The sequence below is a fragment of the Halichoerus grypus genome, chromosome 4 (assembly GCF_964656455.1).
Source record: "Halichoerus grypus chromosome 4, mHalGry1.hap1.1, whole genome shotgun sequence".
NCBI lineage: Eukaryota > Metazoa > Chordata > Mammalia > Carnivora > Phocidae > Halichoerus > Halichoerus grypus.
Window position 1 is genome coordinate 85492170 of NC_135715.1, and position 15123 is coordinate 85507292.

Here is a 15123-nt window from a genome sequence, read left to right on the forward strand (position 1 = left end):
AATATTCAGAATATCCTAGCATTTTTTTTAGGCTAACATGTAATTCCAATCTGTAAGTTTAACTTTCGATTTTTATATTGACCAAATTCAGTCAATCATGAATTTTAATCTCCCTCATGTCCAGAATGCAAACTGTTCATCATAAACTGTAGTGCCCAAATTAACATGACTCAATACCACCACCTTATGTACTGATTATTTACCAGATTGGCCATAACAATGGTATCCACAATGACTGGGTTGGCTGAAGTTCCTAATGTAAACTGCAGTCCTCGTGGGGGCTGGCCTGTGGTGATGTCATAGCAGTGACCTTCCAGTAAGAGGTACTCCAGCTCATACTCAGCAGCCACCACACTATCCACCTGCAACAGCAGAATTAAATCACTTGAAAATTACTCAGCAATAAAAAGAAACAAACTGTTGAGACATGCAACATGGATTTCAAATGCATTGTACAAAGTGAACAAAGCCAGACGTAAAGGGCTGCATACTGTATGGTCATATTTCTTAGAAATTTAAGGGAAGGCAAAACTATAGTGACAGAATGGGGAGGGACTGCCTGCAAAGGGGCACAAGAGAACTTTATGGGGTGATGGAAATGCTCTGTATCTTGATTGTGCAAGGAGGTTTTGTACAGATGTACAGATGAGAGGATGAGGCTGTCATCTAGGAAGTAATATTGGGAAAACCATGTAAAACACACTGCCAAAAGAATGAACTGATCTAGGGGCGCCTGGGTGGCTCAGTCGTTAAGCGTCTGCCTTCGGCTCAGGTCATGATCCCAGGGTCCTGGGATCCAGCCCCACGTCAGGTTGGCTCCCCACTCCACGGGAAGCCTGCTTCTCCCTCTCCCACTCACCCTGTGTTCCCTCTTTGGCTGTGTCTGTCAAAATAAATAAATAAAATCTTAAAAAAAAAAATGAACTGATCTAAAAGCTAAAGAATAAAGAAGATAATGAAGAAACAATGAGAAACAGCAGAGAAAAACATAAATTCATCTTGGCCTACAGGATATAGCTGAAAATACTACTGCCATTCTAAAGGCAAATATCCAAAATGTATTTGATGACTCCATAATGGCACAAAGCCATTCATGTTCCACATCAACTGCCTAAATTATTATTGATTCCTTACAGAAAATACGATATAATTGCAAAGTATTGGGGCAGCTTGGCTTTAGTTAATTAAAGAGTTTTTATCCCAGGCTGGTTCACACTTGGCTCTGTAATCCTATCTAATGCTAATAACACACTATTTGGAGCTTAATATGTTACTGCAATACTAAATTCCAAAAGCGTAATAATGAAAGCTAAGGGCTAAACCTCCACACGCTCACCAAGTCCCAGGCTCTATGTTTTCAGCAGATACAGAGAAAGCGGAGAAAGTCTAGGAAAGAGCAGCAAAAACTCTAAGGACATGGAAGAGAGCTGCTCTGCACCTGTTCTGTGCCTCCTTACACTGCTCTCTAGTGCTTTCTGTGGCCATCTTACTATCTCTGAAGCAAAAGTTGGTTCTTCAAGGGCAAAGACAGCATTTCCTGTTTGTTAACAAACATGGTGGACAGGTTTGAGGTGGGGAATAAGGCAAGTGTGTACACACACTCTCCCCTAACTTAGCATTCTTGGGATGTAAAGAATCATGGGATTCTTCTTTACCCTAATGAAAAGAAGGCTGAGAAGTCCCTTAATAACTATCTTCAAGTTCCTGGTCTCCCAATTCCCAAGAGGAACCGGGAAACAGGCTTCAATTGTAAGAAGAGATATTTAGGACAGACACAGAGACAGTGGTCTTAAAAAGGAAGGAGGCTCTATAAGCTCCTTATAAGGAAAGACCATGTGTTTTAATTCTTTTGTTAATACACTCTGAACTAGGTACAGAGTGAGGGCTGTGAAGATACAGCAGCAAAAGTACATGTGTGAGCTCTCAATCTTTTGAAAATGGACTGGGGGAAGGACCACTTACCTTAGATACCCAAAATAGCTATATGAACATAAATGAAATAAAGAACAGGAAAACAGAAAAATCGATGGAGCCGAAAGTTGGTTCTTCGAAAATATCAACAAACTGACAAACTTTTAGTTAGATTGACCACAAAAAAAAAAGAAGAGCCAACTCACTGACATCAGCAAGGGAAAAGGAGACATCACTCCAAAACTAAATTTTTTTTTCTTAAGATTTTTATTTATTTATTTGACAGAGAGAGACACAGCGAGAGAGGGAACACAAGCAGGGGGAGTGGGAGAGGAAGAAGCAGGCTTCCCAGCCGAGCAGGGAGCCCAATGCGGGGCTCAATCCCAGGACCCTGGGATCATGACTTGAGCCAAAGGCAGACGCTTAACGATTGAGCCACCCGGGCACCCCTCCAAAACTAAATTTAAAAGACTGTAAGAAAATGCTATGACTAACTATAGGCCTACAAATTATAACCTGGATAAAATGGATAAATTCCTGAGACACAAACTCCAGAAAATGACTTAAGACGAGAGAGAAAATCCAAATAAATCCATAACAAGAGACTGAATTGGTGATCTAAAAATTTCCCAATTAGGCAAGAAAATTAAATAAAAGACATCCAGTTTGGGAAGAAAGAAATAAAACTACCTCTATTTGCAGATGACATGATCTTTTACAGGCCTATATACTAAGACCTATAAAACACTGTTGAAAGAAATTAAAGACCCAAATAAATGGAAAGACATCCCATATTCATGGGTCAAAACACTTATTAATGTTAAGATGGCAATACTCTTCAAATTGACTTAGGGATTTAATGTAATCTCTATCAAACTCCCAGCAACCTTTCCTACAGATATTAACAAGCTGATTCCAAAATGCAAAGAACCCAAAAGAGCCAAAACTACCTTGAAAAGTAAGAATAAAACTGGAAAACTAACTTACCAATTTCAAAACTGACAACAAAGCTAAGTAAGACAAGTGTGGCCGAAGGATAGACACACAGATCAAGGGAAGAGATCTGAGAGTCTAGAATTAAATTCATTCAGGGCTAATAGATCTTTGACAAAGGTACCAAGACCATATAGTGGGGAAAGAACAGTCTTTTCAACAAATGGTGCTGTGACAAATGGATATTCACAGGCAAAGAACAAATCTGTAACCCTACCTCACACCATATATAAAAATTAACTCAAAATGAATAAAAGACCTAAATGTAAGAGTTTAAAAATCTGAAAGTCTTATAAGAAAACATAGGAATAAATCTTCGTGACCTGGGATTAAACACTGATTTCTCAGGTATACTACCATAAGCACAAGCAACAAAAGAAAAAAAAACAGATTTCATCGAGATTAGGAACATTTGTGCTTTAAAGGACATTATCCAGAAAGTGAAAGACAGCTAACAGAATGAAAGATATTATTTACCTATCATATATTTGAAAACAGATTTGTATCTAGAATATACAAAGAACTCTTACAATTCCACAATAAAAAAAACCTGGCGATTTTTTTAAAATAGGCAAAGGATTTGAACAGACATTTCTCCCCAAAGATGATATACAGCCAATAAACACATGAAAAAATGCTCAACATCATGGGCAGGAATGGAAAATGGTGCAGTCACCCTGGAAAACAGTTTGGCAATCCCTCAGGTGATTAAACATAGAATTCCTGTATGTTCCACCAATTCCAAGAGAAATAAAAGCACACATCTATAAAAACTTGGACATGAATGTTCACAGCAGCATCATTTATAATAGCCAAAAACGTAGAACCCACCCAAATGTCTATCAATGAAAGGATAAACAGAATGTGGCATATCCATACAATATTTTCTCACAACAAAAAAGAATACTAATACATGCTACAACATGGATGAACCTTAAAAATAATAATTTAAGTGAAAGAAGCCAATCACAAAAATATATGATTCTCTTTAGATCAAACATCAGAACAGGCAGATCCACAGAGACAGAATGTAGATTAGTGGTTGCCAGGAGGTCATGGGGAGTGACTGCTAATGGGTATGGAGTTTCCACCTAGTGGTGATGGCTGCACAATTCTGTGAATATACTAAAACTACTGAACTGTATACTTTAAAAGGGTAAATTTTATGGTATGTGAAATAGATCCCAATGAAGCTGTTATTTTTAAAAAATACAATTATATGTGAACATGGACATCTCAGAGGCCTGCCTGGACTGTGATCCAGTCTGTTCATTCAGAAACTATCACCACTCCAACTTAAACAGGTTTTACACAAGATTACATATGTAGAAGCAATGATATTCTTACCTCTTCTAAATAAATATTATCAAGATCATATGGCGTTCTGACAGACTCCACCATCCAACTCTCAGGTGTGTTCAAATTCAGGGTGAAGAGAGGAGACTGTGGCATATCCAAAAATTTTGCTATTGGACCCTTAGCAAAGCTATTATCTGGAGTGAAAGAAATCTCTGGCTCTAAGACATAACGGTAAAAACTGAAATTTAAAAAAAAATAAAATAAAAAGTGAGTCCTTTTAATACACTCACAGTCCTTAAGTTCACAGGCATCCACACAGGTAACTAATTGGCTTAAAATAAAACAAACTAGATTTGGAAGGGTAACCTCCCAGACTGGGAAAAGTGTTTCCAAAGCCATCTCTTGACCTAATTTATGCCTCCTATGGTTTTTGCAGATGCAAGAGAAAAGCAGGAGGGACAGAATTGAGAGGAGAGACCATTCTTTCTGGTACTGCTAAGGGTGGCTGTTGTTGGAGTCACAAGATTTCCTGAGCACATGCCTCCCTTCAATGAGAAAAAGTTATTTTTCTCTTAAACACAAAGTCCTAAATGGTGACTGGGTTCTCAGGTGAGCCCTGAAAACACCATACACAGTAGTTTAAACAATTCTCGTATTCAAGGACAATGTAGAAGCTGAGAACCATTTCAAACAGTATTTGAATTCACTTAGAATCTAACTTAAAAAACATGGCACATTTTTACATAAGAAATTTCCCACAGACCCAGCAGATGCTACCCTATTACTACTGCTTTTTATTTAACTTTCTTCATAAATGACCATTCCAAGGTTCAGAAAACATACAGCTAAGCCTGCCCTCCTTCTCCAGATACATGCAAATGAGCCTCAGCAAGCTTCCTCTGACAAATATACTCCAACTTGAAATAACTGCTCCACTTTTAAGATAAAACGGGACAGACAAGTTTCTTTCTGTACCACAGCACATTTTTTTAACTAACTAGGTATATTTAACAGTTATATTGATCCAAATGCTCTAAAATTAAAGAACTACATAATTCCGAGGGAGGGAAGGGAGACAGAGGGGGAGGGAGGCAGGAAGGCAGGCAGGCAAGCAGGCAGGCCGGCTGGCCCAAGTAACTTGAGTTAATGCCACCTAAATGCTTCCAGACCCACACTAAATTCTTAGAACTTCTGATTAGAGCAGAAATTTAGCAAAACTGAACATTCAGTAAATGATCTTTTCAAACATGAAGTCCACCTATAAACCCATTTGATCCTTAACATTCAATACCTGCTTTCAGATTTAGTACCACGTTTTCGATTGATTTCTTCAACAGCTTGTCTTACCTTTTTAAAGGCATGTCAGAAAGTTTAGATTGGCAGTTCATAAACACTCTTAGATTCATGTTGATCAGCTGGGTTAAAACCTAAAAGACCAAACCAGAGACAAAACCTAAAATTTTCCTACAGAGAAAGGGACTGCTACTTGAGACAAAATATTTACATTTTCTCTTCAGAAACATCACTCTGACACGGAGTTGAGAGAACATCTCTTAATATCTCAAGAAAGACAGAAAGATAATAAAAGCCATAAAATCTGCACTGGAGAAATTTTTGGAAATCCCAACTCTGGCATACAACCTAAATCACACACACGTATCACTTGGGAAAAACATGGCAAGTGGGCTACTGCAAATCACTGCTCCCCCTTGTGTGGTGAAGCAACTGATGGATAATGAAGAGTTGTCTACACAAGGAAAATTTTAAAAGTTCATCAGTGCAGTTGTTGCTGTTGTCCAAAAGTGTTTATTTAGAACAGGGACAGAAAAGGGCTTAAACTTCATCACCTTTCAGCTAATCCACCTCAAGCAGAACCATGAGGAGACCTAACCACCGCTATCCTCCACTCCTGGGCCAGGACCTCATCTATCTACCCACTTCCACTGCAGCCTGACCCTGAGGCAGGCAAGGCCCACACACCCCTGGCCACAGCTGAGGAAAGGGCAAGAGGACAACTTGTCTCTCTGTGAGATAATGGGGTTCTGCCTCTAAGCCTCCAGCCCTTGTGATGTACAGCCCCACTCCAGGGACCCACCCACATCTGGTTGAGGGAAGGTACAAGATACAGGGTAGGCTCCAAGGCTACAAATCTGATGAGAAGGCAACTCATAATAAAGGCTTGAAGTAGAGTGATCACAAAGAGGAGAGCCCACCCCCGGACCCCCTGTCCTTGAGCCCCAGCTCTCAGTGTCAGTGGCCTTGGGCCCCCTCCCCTCAAACAGCAGAGTCGCCCTCAGGCCACCCAGCCCCTTTCCCAGGGGTGCAAAGAATAAGTGCTGGACTGTAGGATTCTTTTGTCATCTTTCCACCTTCAGTTGAGCTCTGCTTCCCCCAGTGACTCACCCCAACCCACCCTCAGATGAAACAGACACTCAGGGCTTTCCTCCACCTTTCCTGGATCCTCAGGCTGGCTCCCTGACCACAGAGCTGTCCCTAGACCTGAGTCCCTACTCAGGCCTAGGGACATGTTCATATTCACTCCAGGACATGGGATTTCAAAGAATGTTCATATTCACTCCAGGACATGGGAAAACCCCGTTCTCTACCCCCCAGTCCTGCTCAGCATCAGCACTGTAGCCCAGCACCTCCTTACACACACACACACACACACACACACACACACACACACACACACCAGGGAGAGAGGCTCAGGGGCAGTTGAATGGACAGTGGTGCCAAGGTCTCATCACACCACAAACTTATTCTTGGCTAGAGAGTATGCATATTTACACACATCCATAAAAATGTTAGCTGATTATACATCAATAAAACTTCACCTTAGAAAAGAAACACAACTCAAAAAAATGTCAAAGCAACTGTCTTTTTGGCAAAGCTCTTAAATTTTCTTAAAATTGTATTATACAAATCTACAAGACATGCCACAATTTGAAAAAATGCTAGTTATAGAAAAGGAAAATAAAGAAGCAAAATTATTTTACCTTTTTAACTCTCATTCATTATAAATCAGAATATGGCATAAATCAATTTAATTAAAAGACACCTTGCTCTAAACAGGACATTTTTAAAAAATAACATGAGGAAACCAACCAAACTTGTACCAACTTTCTAAGGCTATGAGGCTGTTTCCAGAGCCATTACTAATCTTTATGAAGACATTTGCTCTGCCAAGATGCCCTGTAGCATTTTCCAAAGCCCTCTGAAGATAACTAGGGGAACAATGACACTCTCAGGGAGTCACAGGGCCTGTGACCACTTCAGGTAAAGAGATGCGAACTGCCTCTTAGGCTATGCCTACCAAGAGCAATGGGGCAAGTCTCTGTGCTTCTCTGGTGACAGGGTCAATGACAGCCACAACATCAAAGTACGTCTCCCCTTCCTTCGGCCTCATTTTAATTGCACTACAGAGATCAAAAAGACAAAATGTTAATCTGGTAGAAAACAGGAAACAAAGTTAACCTTTTTTATTAAGACCAACATAACCTATCAGCTCTCTCAGCATTTCCAAAAACACTTCGGATCTAGAACAACAAGGCTACATGGTGGTTAATCATGTACTTATGTCTACCTCAAAGTTTGCAAAACCTGCTAATGACTCAAGTTCACTCAAAATGAACAAAAGATGAAAACCAGCTTAAAATTGTATTTAACCAAAACCTGCTAAAAGCTGATATTTGTTTTTGACAATTACAAACATTATGCCAACTTTTATTTCCTGGCAAGAAGGGTATGAGAAGAGAAGAAATAAATGGATTTTTAAAAATAATACAAAGAACATTACAGAAAACTTGTGAAAGAAAAAGGAAATAATCATAAAACCTCACCATCCCAACCCAACCATGCTGTGGCATTTTTCTCTGTAGACCTTCTCAAATGCCTCTATAAAGAGCAGCTATACCTAAAGAATATTAGCAATTTTATAATTCCTTCCTTCCCCCACCACTTTATCATAATGATTTTTCCATATTGTTACACATCAAATATCCTGAATAAAAAATAATCTTCTATTTACCAAGCGAATCTGCCATGTTTACTTAAGCTACTCCTTATTGTTGGGCATTCAGATGGCTTGCAGCCTGTAAGTAACTTCATACATAGTTTTTTTCATACTTGGAAATTTCTTTAGAGTCGACAAAGTCCTAGATATGAGATTGCAGAGTCACTGGATACAAATATTTTTGTGGATAATATGTACTGTCAATCACATTTCCAAAAGAACTGAGTCAATTTTCAAGGACATTAAGTTATACATATTCTGTCTTCTTAGTAAGTTAAAAATAGCAGCTAAATGTTTAGGTTTCAGGTTGTCCCTCTCGGGTTTCTGAGGAGAATGTACATTTCCCCACCCACAGTTTCCAGCTGCACAGCCTCCCTCCGAAGTCATATTGACTTAGATGACTTAAGAGGAGCAGGAGCCTCCAATATATTCTGAAAAGGGATAAACTTGGAAGGATTTTAAAATACATCCAATTTTCCAAAATCTTAATTGGTCAAATCAATGCCTATCTTTGTTTGCTCTGAACAATGTTTTAATATAGTTCTGGTGCTAACCACTACTGTTCTGTGCAAGAACATTTATCCAGTGAGGGGAAAACGAAAGTGCAAAATAAAATATAACTAACAAAACTGGGTAACTATAGTTTAAATGGGGATGAAGGTTATTTCAAACCTTAACTGCTTTGGAAATAACCATCAAAATAGCTTTGTGCCTGTTATCAAAGCAGAGGTTTTCAATTTTTGATGAAACAATTCCAGCTGTCAATAATTATTCCAAAATAACATTTTTTTTTTTTTTTTTTACTCTAATACAGCTGTTTTCAAAGTGTGGCTCCAAATCAGCAGAATCAGCTTCATCTGGTAATTTGTTAGAAACAAACTGTCAGCCATAACCCAGACTTCCTGAATCAGAAACTCAGGGGGTGGGTCAGGCAACCTGCACTTGAACAAATTCTCTAGGTAAAAGCCGAAGTATGAGAGCCACTGCCCTCAGATAACCTGGACTTCTGTGCTTCTCTAGAATTCCAGAAGGAAAAAGCTCACTAGAGAATAGCATTATATAAATTCTCACAAAGGGAAGAAGAAGAGAAGTCCCAAAGAGTCCTATAGAGTATAGCATCTGAGTCAGGCATGCCCAGGCCAAAACCTGTGAACCTGGCAGGTCTGGGCAGAGTTCTGTGTGACATGTTAATGTTCTGACCCAGTGTTCTAAGTGATCTGCGAAAGGTATAACCAGAAACTGATCCTGGTTGGCCTTTTAACCACTCTATATCTCTATAACAAAAAAGAGTAAAACAAAAGCCAAGATTAGAGGAACAGTGGTATGGAAATGGAGAACAGTATAAACTAACAATATCATGTGGAAATATATTTGCTGTATTAGAGAAAAGACCAGAGTAAGGCCAAAAGTGACAGACACAGGAACAAGATTTGGGAGTCATACACATTTTCATGAAGTGAGTAGAGCAAACATCAAAGAATACAGTGCTTCCCCAATCTTAAGGTACACAAGCGTGACCTGGGGGGATCCTGTTACAACGTAGATACTGACTCAGAAGGTCTGGTCTGGGGCCAGATATTCTGCATTTCCAACAAGCTCCCAGATGATGCCCCACTGCTGTTCTGTGAGTCACACTTTTAGGGCAAGGATATACATAACCAATAATTCAGACCTTTTTATTTCTCACATAAATAAGAAACGTCTGATTTAAGTATAACGCTCATTTAACTAACACAACCCCAATAAGAATTTCTCTAATTATAATTTGTCTCACAACAGAATTTGTAATTAGAGCATTTTAATTATATAAGACTCATGGAGAAAATGATGCTCTAAAAAGGGAAGAGATTCTGGCTCAGGACTCACTATCTTGGCCATGAAAGGCAAACAGGATAGCAAGCCAATTGGGAAATATGTTTCCTGTGGTAATAACTAGTTGGGTTACTTCCTGAAAGTATACAGTGATGAGAAAATGGGTGCTAATGGGCAAAATCCAACTAAGATTAGCAAAGAGCCACAGAAGTCTTCACCCACTGGCGATGTAAGAAGTTAGGACACACAGCCAGTGAGAAAGGAGAGAGTCTCCATTCTAGCTTGGATCATCAAACAGTCTGGTCAAATTTGATCCCCACAAGAACTGGCTGTAAGAAAGCATGGATCAATGAAACCGAAGTCCAATCTACCCCAGACTAATTAAATCAAAATCATAACGGAGCAGGATGCAGGCTTCAATATCTAAAGCCTCTAAGGCACAATCAAGATATATAACCTTGCCTGGCTACATACATCAAACTGTAGGGATTCTTCCTAAAGACAACTTAATCTTAAGTCTAATCATGAGGAAACGACCCAGACTATGGGACATTCTACAAGATAACTGGTCTGGACTCTTTAAAAAGTCAGTCATAAAAGACCAAAAAAAACCCCCAAAGAACAAAAAACACAGGGAACTGTTCTAGATTTAAGGAGACTAAAAAAGACACACAACAAAGAACTGCAACATGTGATCTGGACTAAATCAAAGAACACAACAGTTTTCAAAGGTCATTACTGGGGCCTTGGAGAAATGTGAATATGGACTGTGTACTACTAAATGTCACTGTATCAAGGTTAAATCTCTGAGGTATGCTAACAGTGGAGACACTCCTAGTGCTCAGGAGATACATGCTGAGGAATTCAGGCATGATGTGTAATGATGTCTGCAATGGACCTTCAAACAGTTCAGAAAAAATGTAAGTACATATAAGTTTGTACACAAACATAAATATACATTATATGTACTATACATACATAACACATGCACAAACCCACACATAGATGACAGATAAATGTGGCATAATGTTAACAACTGGTGAAGCCAGGTTAAAGATATCTGGGTATTCATTGTAATAATCTTTCAACTATTCTTTAGCTTTGAAACTTTTGAAATAAAAAACTCAAAACCAAAAGGCAAGGACTTTTTCATAATGCTAAACTTATTTTTTTTTATTGAAAACAAAACCGTTTTCAATAAAAGATGAACACTACAAGTGCTCTAACAACCTGTTTATTTTTGAGTATGAGAAAACTACAACTGTTTCATTAAATGCTTTCTGTTTTCTAAAAGGGTACAGTCAGAACTATTTCAGATTTATTTAGAAATAAATGTCAACTTTTATGCAACTGAGATCTGTATATGAATTTGGCATATGAAAATGAGTATATATGAAAACTGTACACTGGACAAATTTTCCATTCCAATAAGAACTTATGTACACACTTCATATGAGGTAAAGGCAACCTTAAGATTTTATTCAAGAATATGCATAAATTCAGTATTAATTCTGTACCTATGTCTGTCTTCAAAAAACTGGTACTCGATTCTTGCATCTCCTTTTGGTTGAGCTGACAGGAGAGCATCCACCTTCATTACCAAGTCACTTGCCCTGAAAGACATGGTTGGTGAAAATTTAGCATCTTTAACTGAAGGTTTTTCCAATTATTGCTGAACATAATATAATCAGCCTAAGTACTGAATGCCAACAAGATGGTTTGGAGAACATATGAACTTTATACCAAATGGCAAGAGAAAAACTGGCAATTATATAGTCCACAAAGACTCCACAAAGCGGGGGGTGGTCCAAGGGCACACCACACCAAGCCTATGCCCATGATATGATGGCTTCAAGTCATGGGAATACCTCCTGACCTGCATCAGGGAAGTGTTTCATAGGCCAGAACAAAGGGCATCACTAAAAAGCCACTGAGGTAGGAGGAAACCTCTTTATCTGTAGCCTCGTTATTGGTTGAGATGAAAAAAGATTCCTTCCTCTATCACACAAGACTTGGCAAAGGAACTACTCTGGCAGCTATCAAGGTCAATACATCACTAAGACATGCATCTTAAACTCTGCAGCATGAGGGTATATGAAAGAGATGAAGAGAAAAACCATAAGAACTTTTAAATTTTATATCTTCCAACTTATTCACCAAAGAACACTATCAAAAGAATGAAAATGCAACCCATGGAATGAAAGAAAATATTTGCATATCATCTATCTATAAGAGATTGATACCCAGAGTATTTACATATTTACATGGAACTCCTATAGCTCAATAATAAAAAAACAATTAAAAATGTGCAAAGTAGGGGCACCTGGCTGGCTCAGTCGGTGGAGCGTGCGACTCTTGATCTCGGGGTTGTGAGTTCCAGCCCCACTCTGGGTGAAGTGATTACTTAAAAAAAAAAAAAATGTGCAAAGCACTGGGAAGATATTTTCCCAAAGATATACAGATGACTAATTAGCACGTAAAGAGCTGTCAACATCACTAATCATTAGGGAAGTGCAAATCAAACCACAAAGAAATACAACTTCACACCCATTAGGGTGGGTTATTACCAAAAAAACACAAACAAAAAATAAAAAATAAAAACAAAAAAAACCACCACCAGAAAATAACAAGTACTGAAAAAGATGTGGCAAAATTGGAACCCTTATGCATTACCGATGGGAAATAAAATGGTATGATCTCTGTGGAAAAACATATGATGGTTCCTCAAAAAATTAAACATAAAAATACACCTTTCAACTATATTCATTTGATATAAAACCATGTGTATATGACTTATGGGCTCTAGTTATATAGCAGGTACATGGACCAATTAAATAATTCATTTTCTTCCACTGGGAAATAACTCATTAAAATACATTAGTTAGGGGCGCTTGGGTGGCTCAGTCAGTTAAGCGTCTGCCTTCAGCTCAGGTCGTGATCCCAGGGTCCCTGCTCAGTGGAGAGCCTGCTTCTCCCTCTCCCTCTGCTGCTCCCCCTGCTTGTGCACTTGCTCTCTCGCTCTCTCTCTGTCAAATAAATGAATAAAATCTTGAAAAAAAAATACATTAGCTAATAATAACACTGAAAGAATTAAAATAAAAATTAAAAACCAACAATAACCAAATCATCACCTTTGGAGGTTGCAGGAGAAACAACTCATTATTCTATACTAGTAAATAAAGGAAAAGAAGCATTTAACCTGACTTTCCTTTCATGGACAAAATAAAACAGATAAGGGAAAGTATCTCTTTACAAGAGTATCCCAAGATAACAAAAACAAAAACTCACCCCTCTATTTTTGCATATGTTTGAAATTTTCCACAACCAAAAAAATAAAATGGAAAGACCTAATTCAGTTCTTTAAATAAATTAACTTGTTTCAACAGAAGCAAAAATAAACACCTGAACTGAAAAGCATTATATGTTCAAACTGGAAATAAAACACCATGAAATAGGTAGCATGAGGAAAGTTCAACTAACACAGTACCTATGACATGCACAAATTAATTTCTTCCATGGGAAAACTTACACATCTTCTTCTACCCGAAGCTGTTGAATATGGGATTTGATTTTCTGTCCTGAAGTTTTTAAGATGATATTTTCTAGGAGGTGGAAATCGTCCTGATTAAAGAGTTCACTGTCCTCCAGTGGCCCAATGATCTGTGAAGAAGAACAGGGTGGTCAGTTATAGAATCACAGCTGGAAAGAAGCCCTCTGCTGTCCTCAGGCTATCTTACAAACTTAATCACTTTAAAGACCCAAGACACGTATACATTGAATAAAATCAATGAAAAAGGTAAAAACAGAACCCAAATCAACTCATCCAATTATTTATTTACTTATCAATTCCTCAACTACAGAGGGTAGACCTGTATACTTCACAATATTTTCATAGTAAGCAACTCTGAAGTAAAACAAAATAGTCACATAGTTTCATTAATTCTCGCTGAATATAAAAAAAACAGAGCCAAACCAGAGATGCAGTGTAGTGAATGACAGACAGCAGAGATTTCACCCTCAGTGCTAAGAGATTAAAGTTTGGTATATCCCCCCCAGTCTCATGTCCCTGGCTGCATATATGTATGAAATAGTCTAACCCTGCGCCAATGAAGTTGACAGAGACTACACAACTATGAACACAGTCCCCACAGGGTATGAATACTTCGTGTATCAAAGCCTTATCAACTTATTCTCTGAGAGACATCACACTCTCACTGCCACCGTACATGTGGCAGGACATAATTATACAGCAGGAAGATTTTACACAAGGATGCTTGTGAAAAGCAAACCTCCTTTGAAATAAGGGTGCAGAAATTATCATCAGCACTGCATAAGCCCCAATCCCCTTTGAAAGAGTGGCTCTGTTTGAAGAGTTTACTAGCTTTGGACAACACTGCCAACCCTGTTCACTCATCTAATTTGAGGTCAAGTTTGTCTCAGGACAAAATCCTCACCCTTCCATTGCTGATCACTGCCCTCTGTCCCTTCTTCAGCTTCAGAACATCCCTGCAGTACATGGCATGAGACAAAATGAAATCCATTTTGGAAGACTCAAAGACCTCTTTAAAAAGACTGAAATCCATGCCCTAGGAAAGTAATTGTTATTAAGGAAAAGTAATTGTTATTAAGCAAGCCATAAAAATGAATAATCATAATGAATAAATCATAAAATGCTCTTTTAATGGAAAGTCAGAGCTAATTTTAAGAATTAACATTATGATGTCTTAATTCTCCACTCCTCCCATTTTCTCCCACCCTCCCACTTATCAAGTAATGCTTATTTCCTGCTCCTATTCTTTTATGTGGTTGCACCACTGGCAAATTATTCTTCATTATACCTTTATTCTGCATTTTAAAATCTTGCTAATTTCAAGGGCCTTTTTTCTAACGGAAATATCAAGTATACTCATCATTTTATAAGAATTTTAAATCTACAAAATAGTCCAAAAGGTAGTAACTTATATAATGAATACATGTGGGGGCTTATATCAGAACACATTAAGAACACATAAGCCTCTAACTCATAAGAAACTTCAATCACAGTTTTTTGCTCTATAACAAATCAAATATTGCCTGTCTTTTAAAAACTATAC

The 15123-nt window shown here is 38.2% G+C and overlaps 1 protein-coding gene across 2 annotated transcripts in view; it reads right to left on the bottom strand.

Moving 5' to 3' along the window:
* The window catches only part of UGGT1 (UDP-glucose glycoprotein glucosyltransferase 1), a 115188-nt gene that overhangs the window by 32996 nt on the left and 67069 nt on the right, over positions 1-15123 (bottom strand). For both annotated transcript variants that reach the window (XM_036099525.2, XM_036099524.2), the window contains 7 exons: positions 14485-14616; positions 13560-13690; positions 11548-11643; positions 7520-7622; positions 5551-5630; positions 4252-4441; positions 204-362 (listed from right to left, as the gene is read on the bottom strand). In XM_036099525.2, the coding sequence (XP_035955418.1) occupies positions 204-362; positions 4252-4441; positions 5551-5630; positions 7520-7622; positions 11548-11643; positions 13560-13690; positions 14485-14616 (891 nt within the window). The remainder of the gene's footprint in view (positions 1-203; positions 363-4251; positions 4442-5550; positions 5631-7519; positions 7623-11547; positions 11644-13559; positions 13691-14484; positions 14617-15123) is intronic.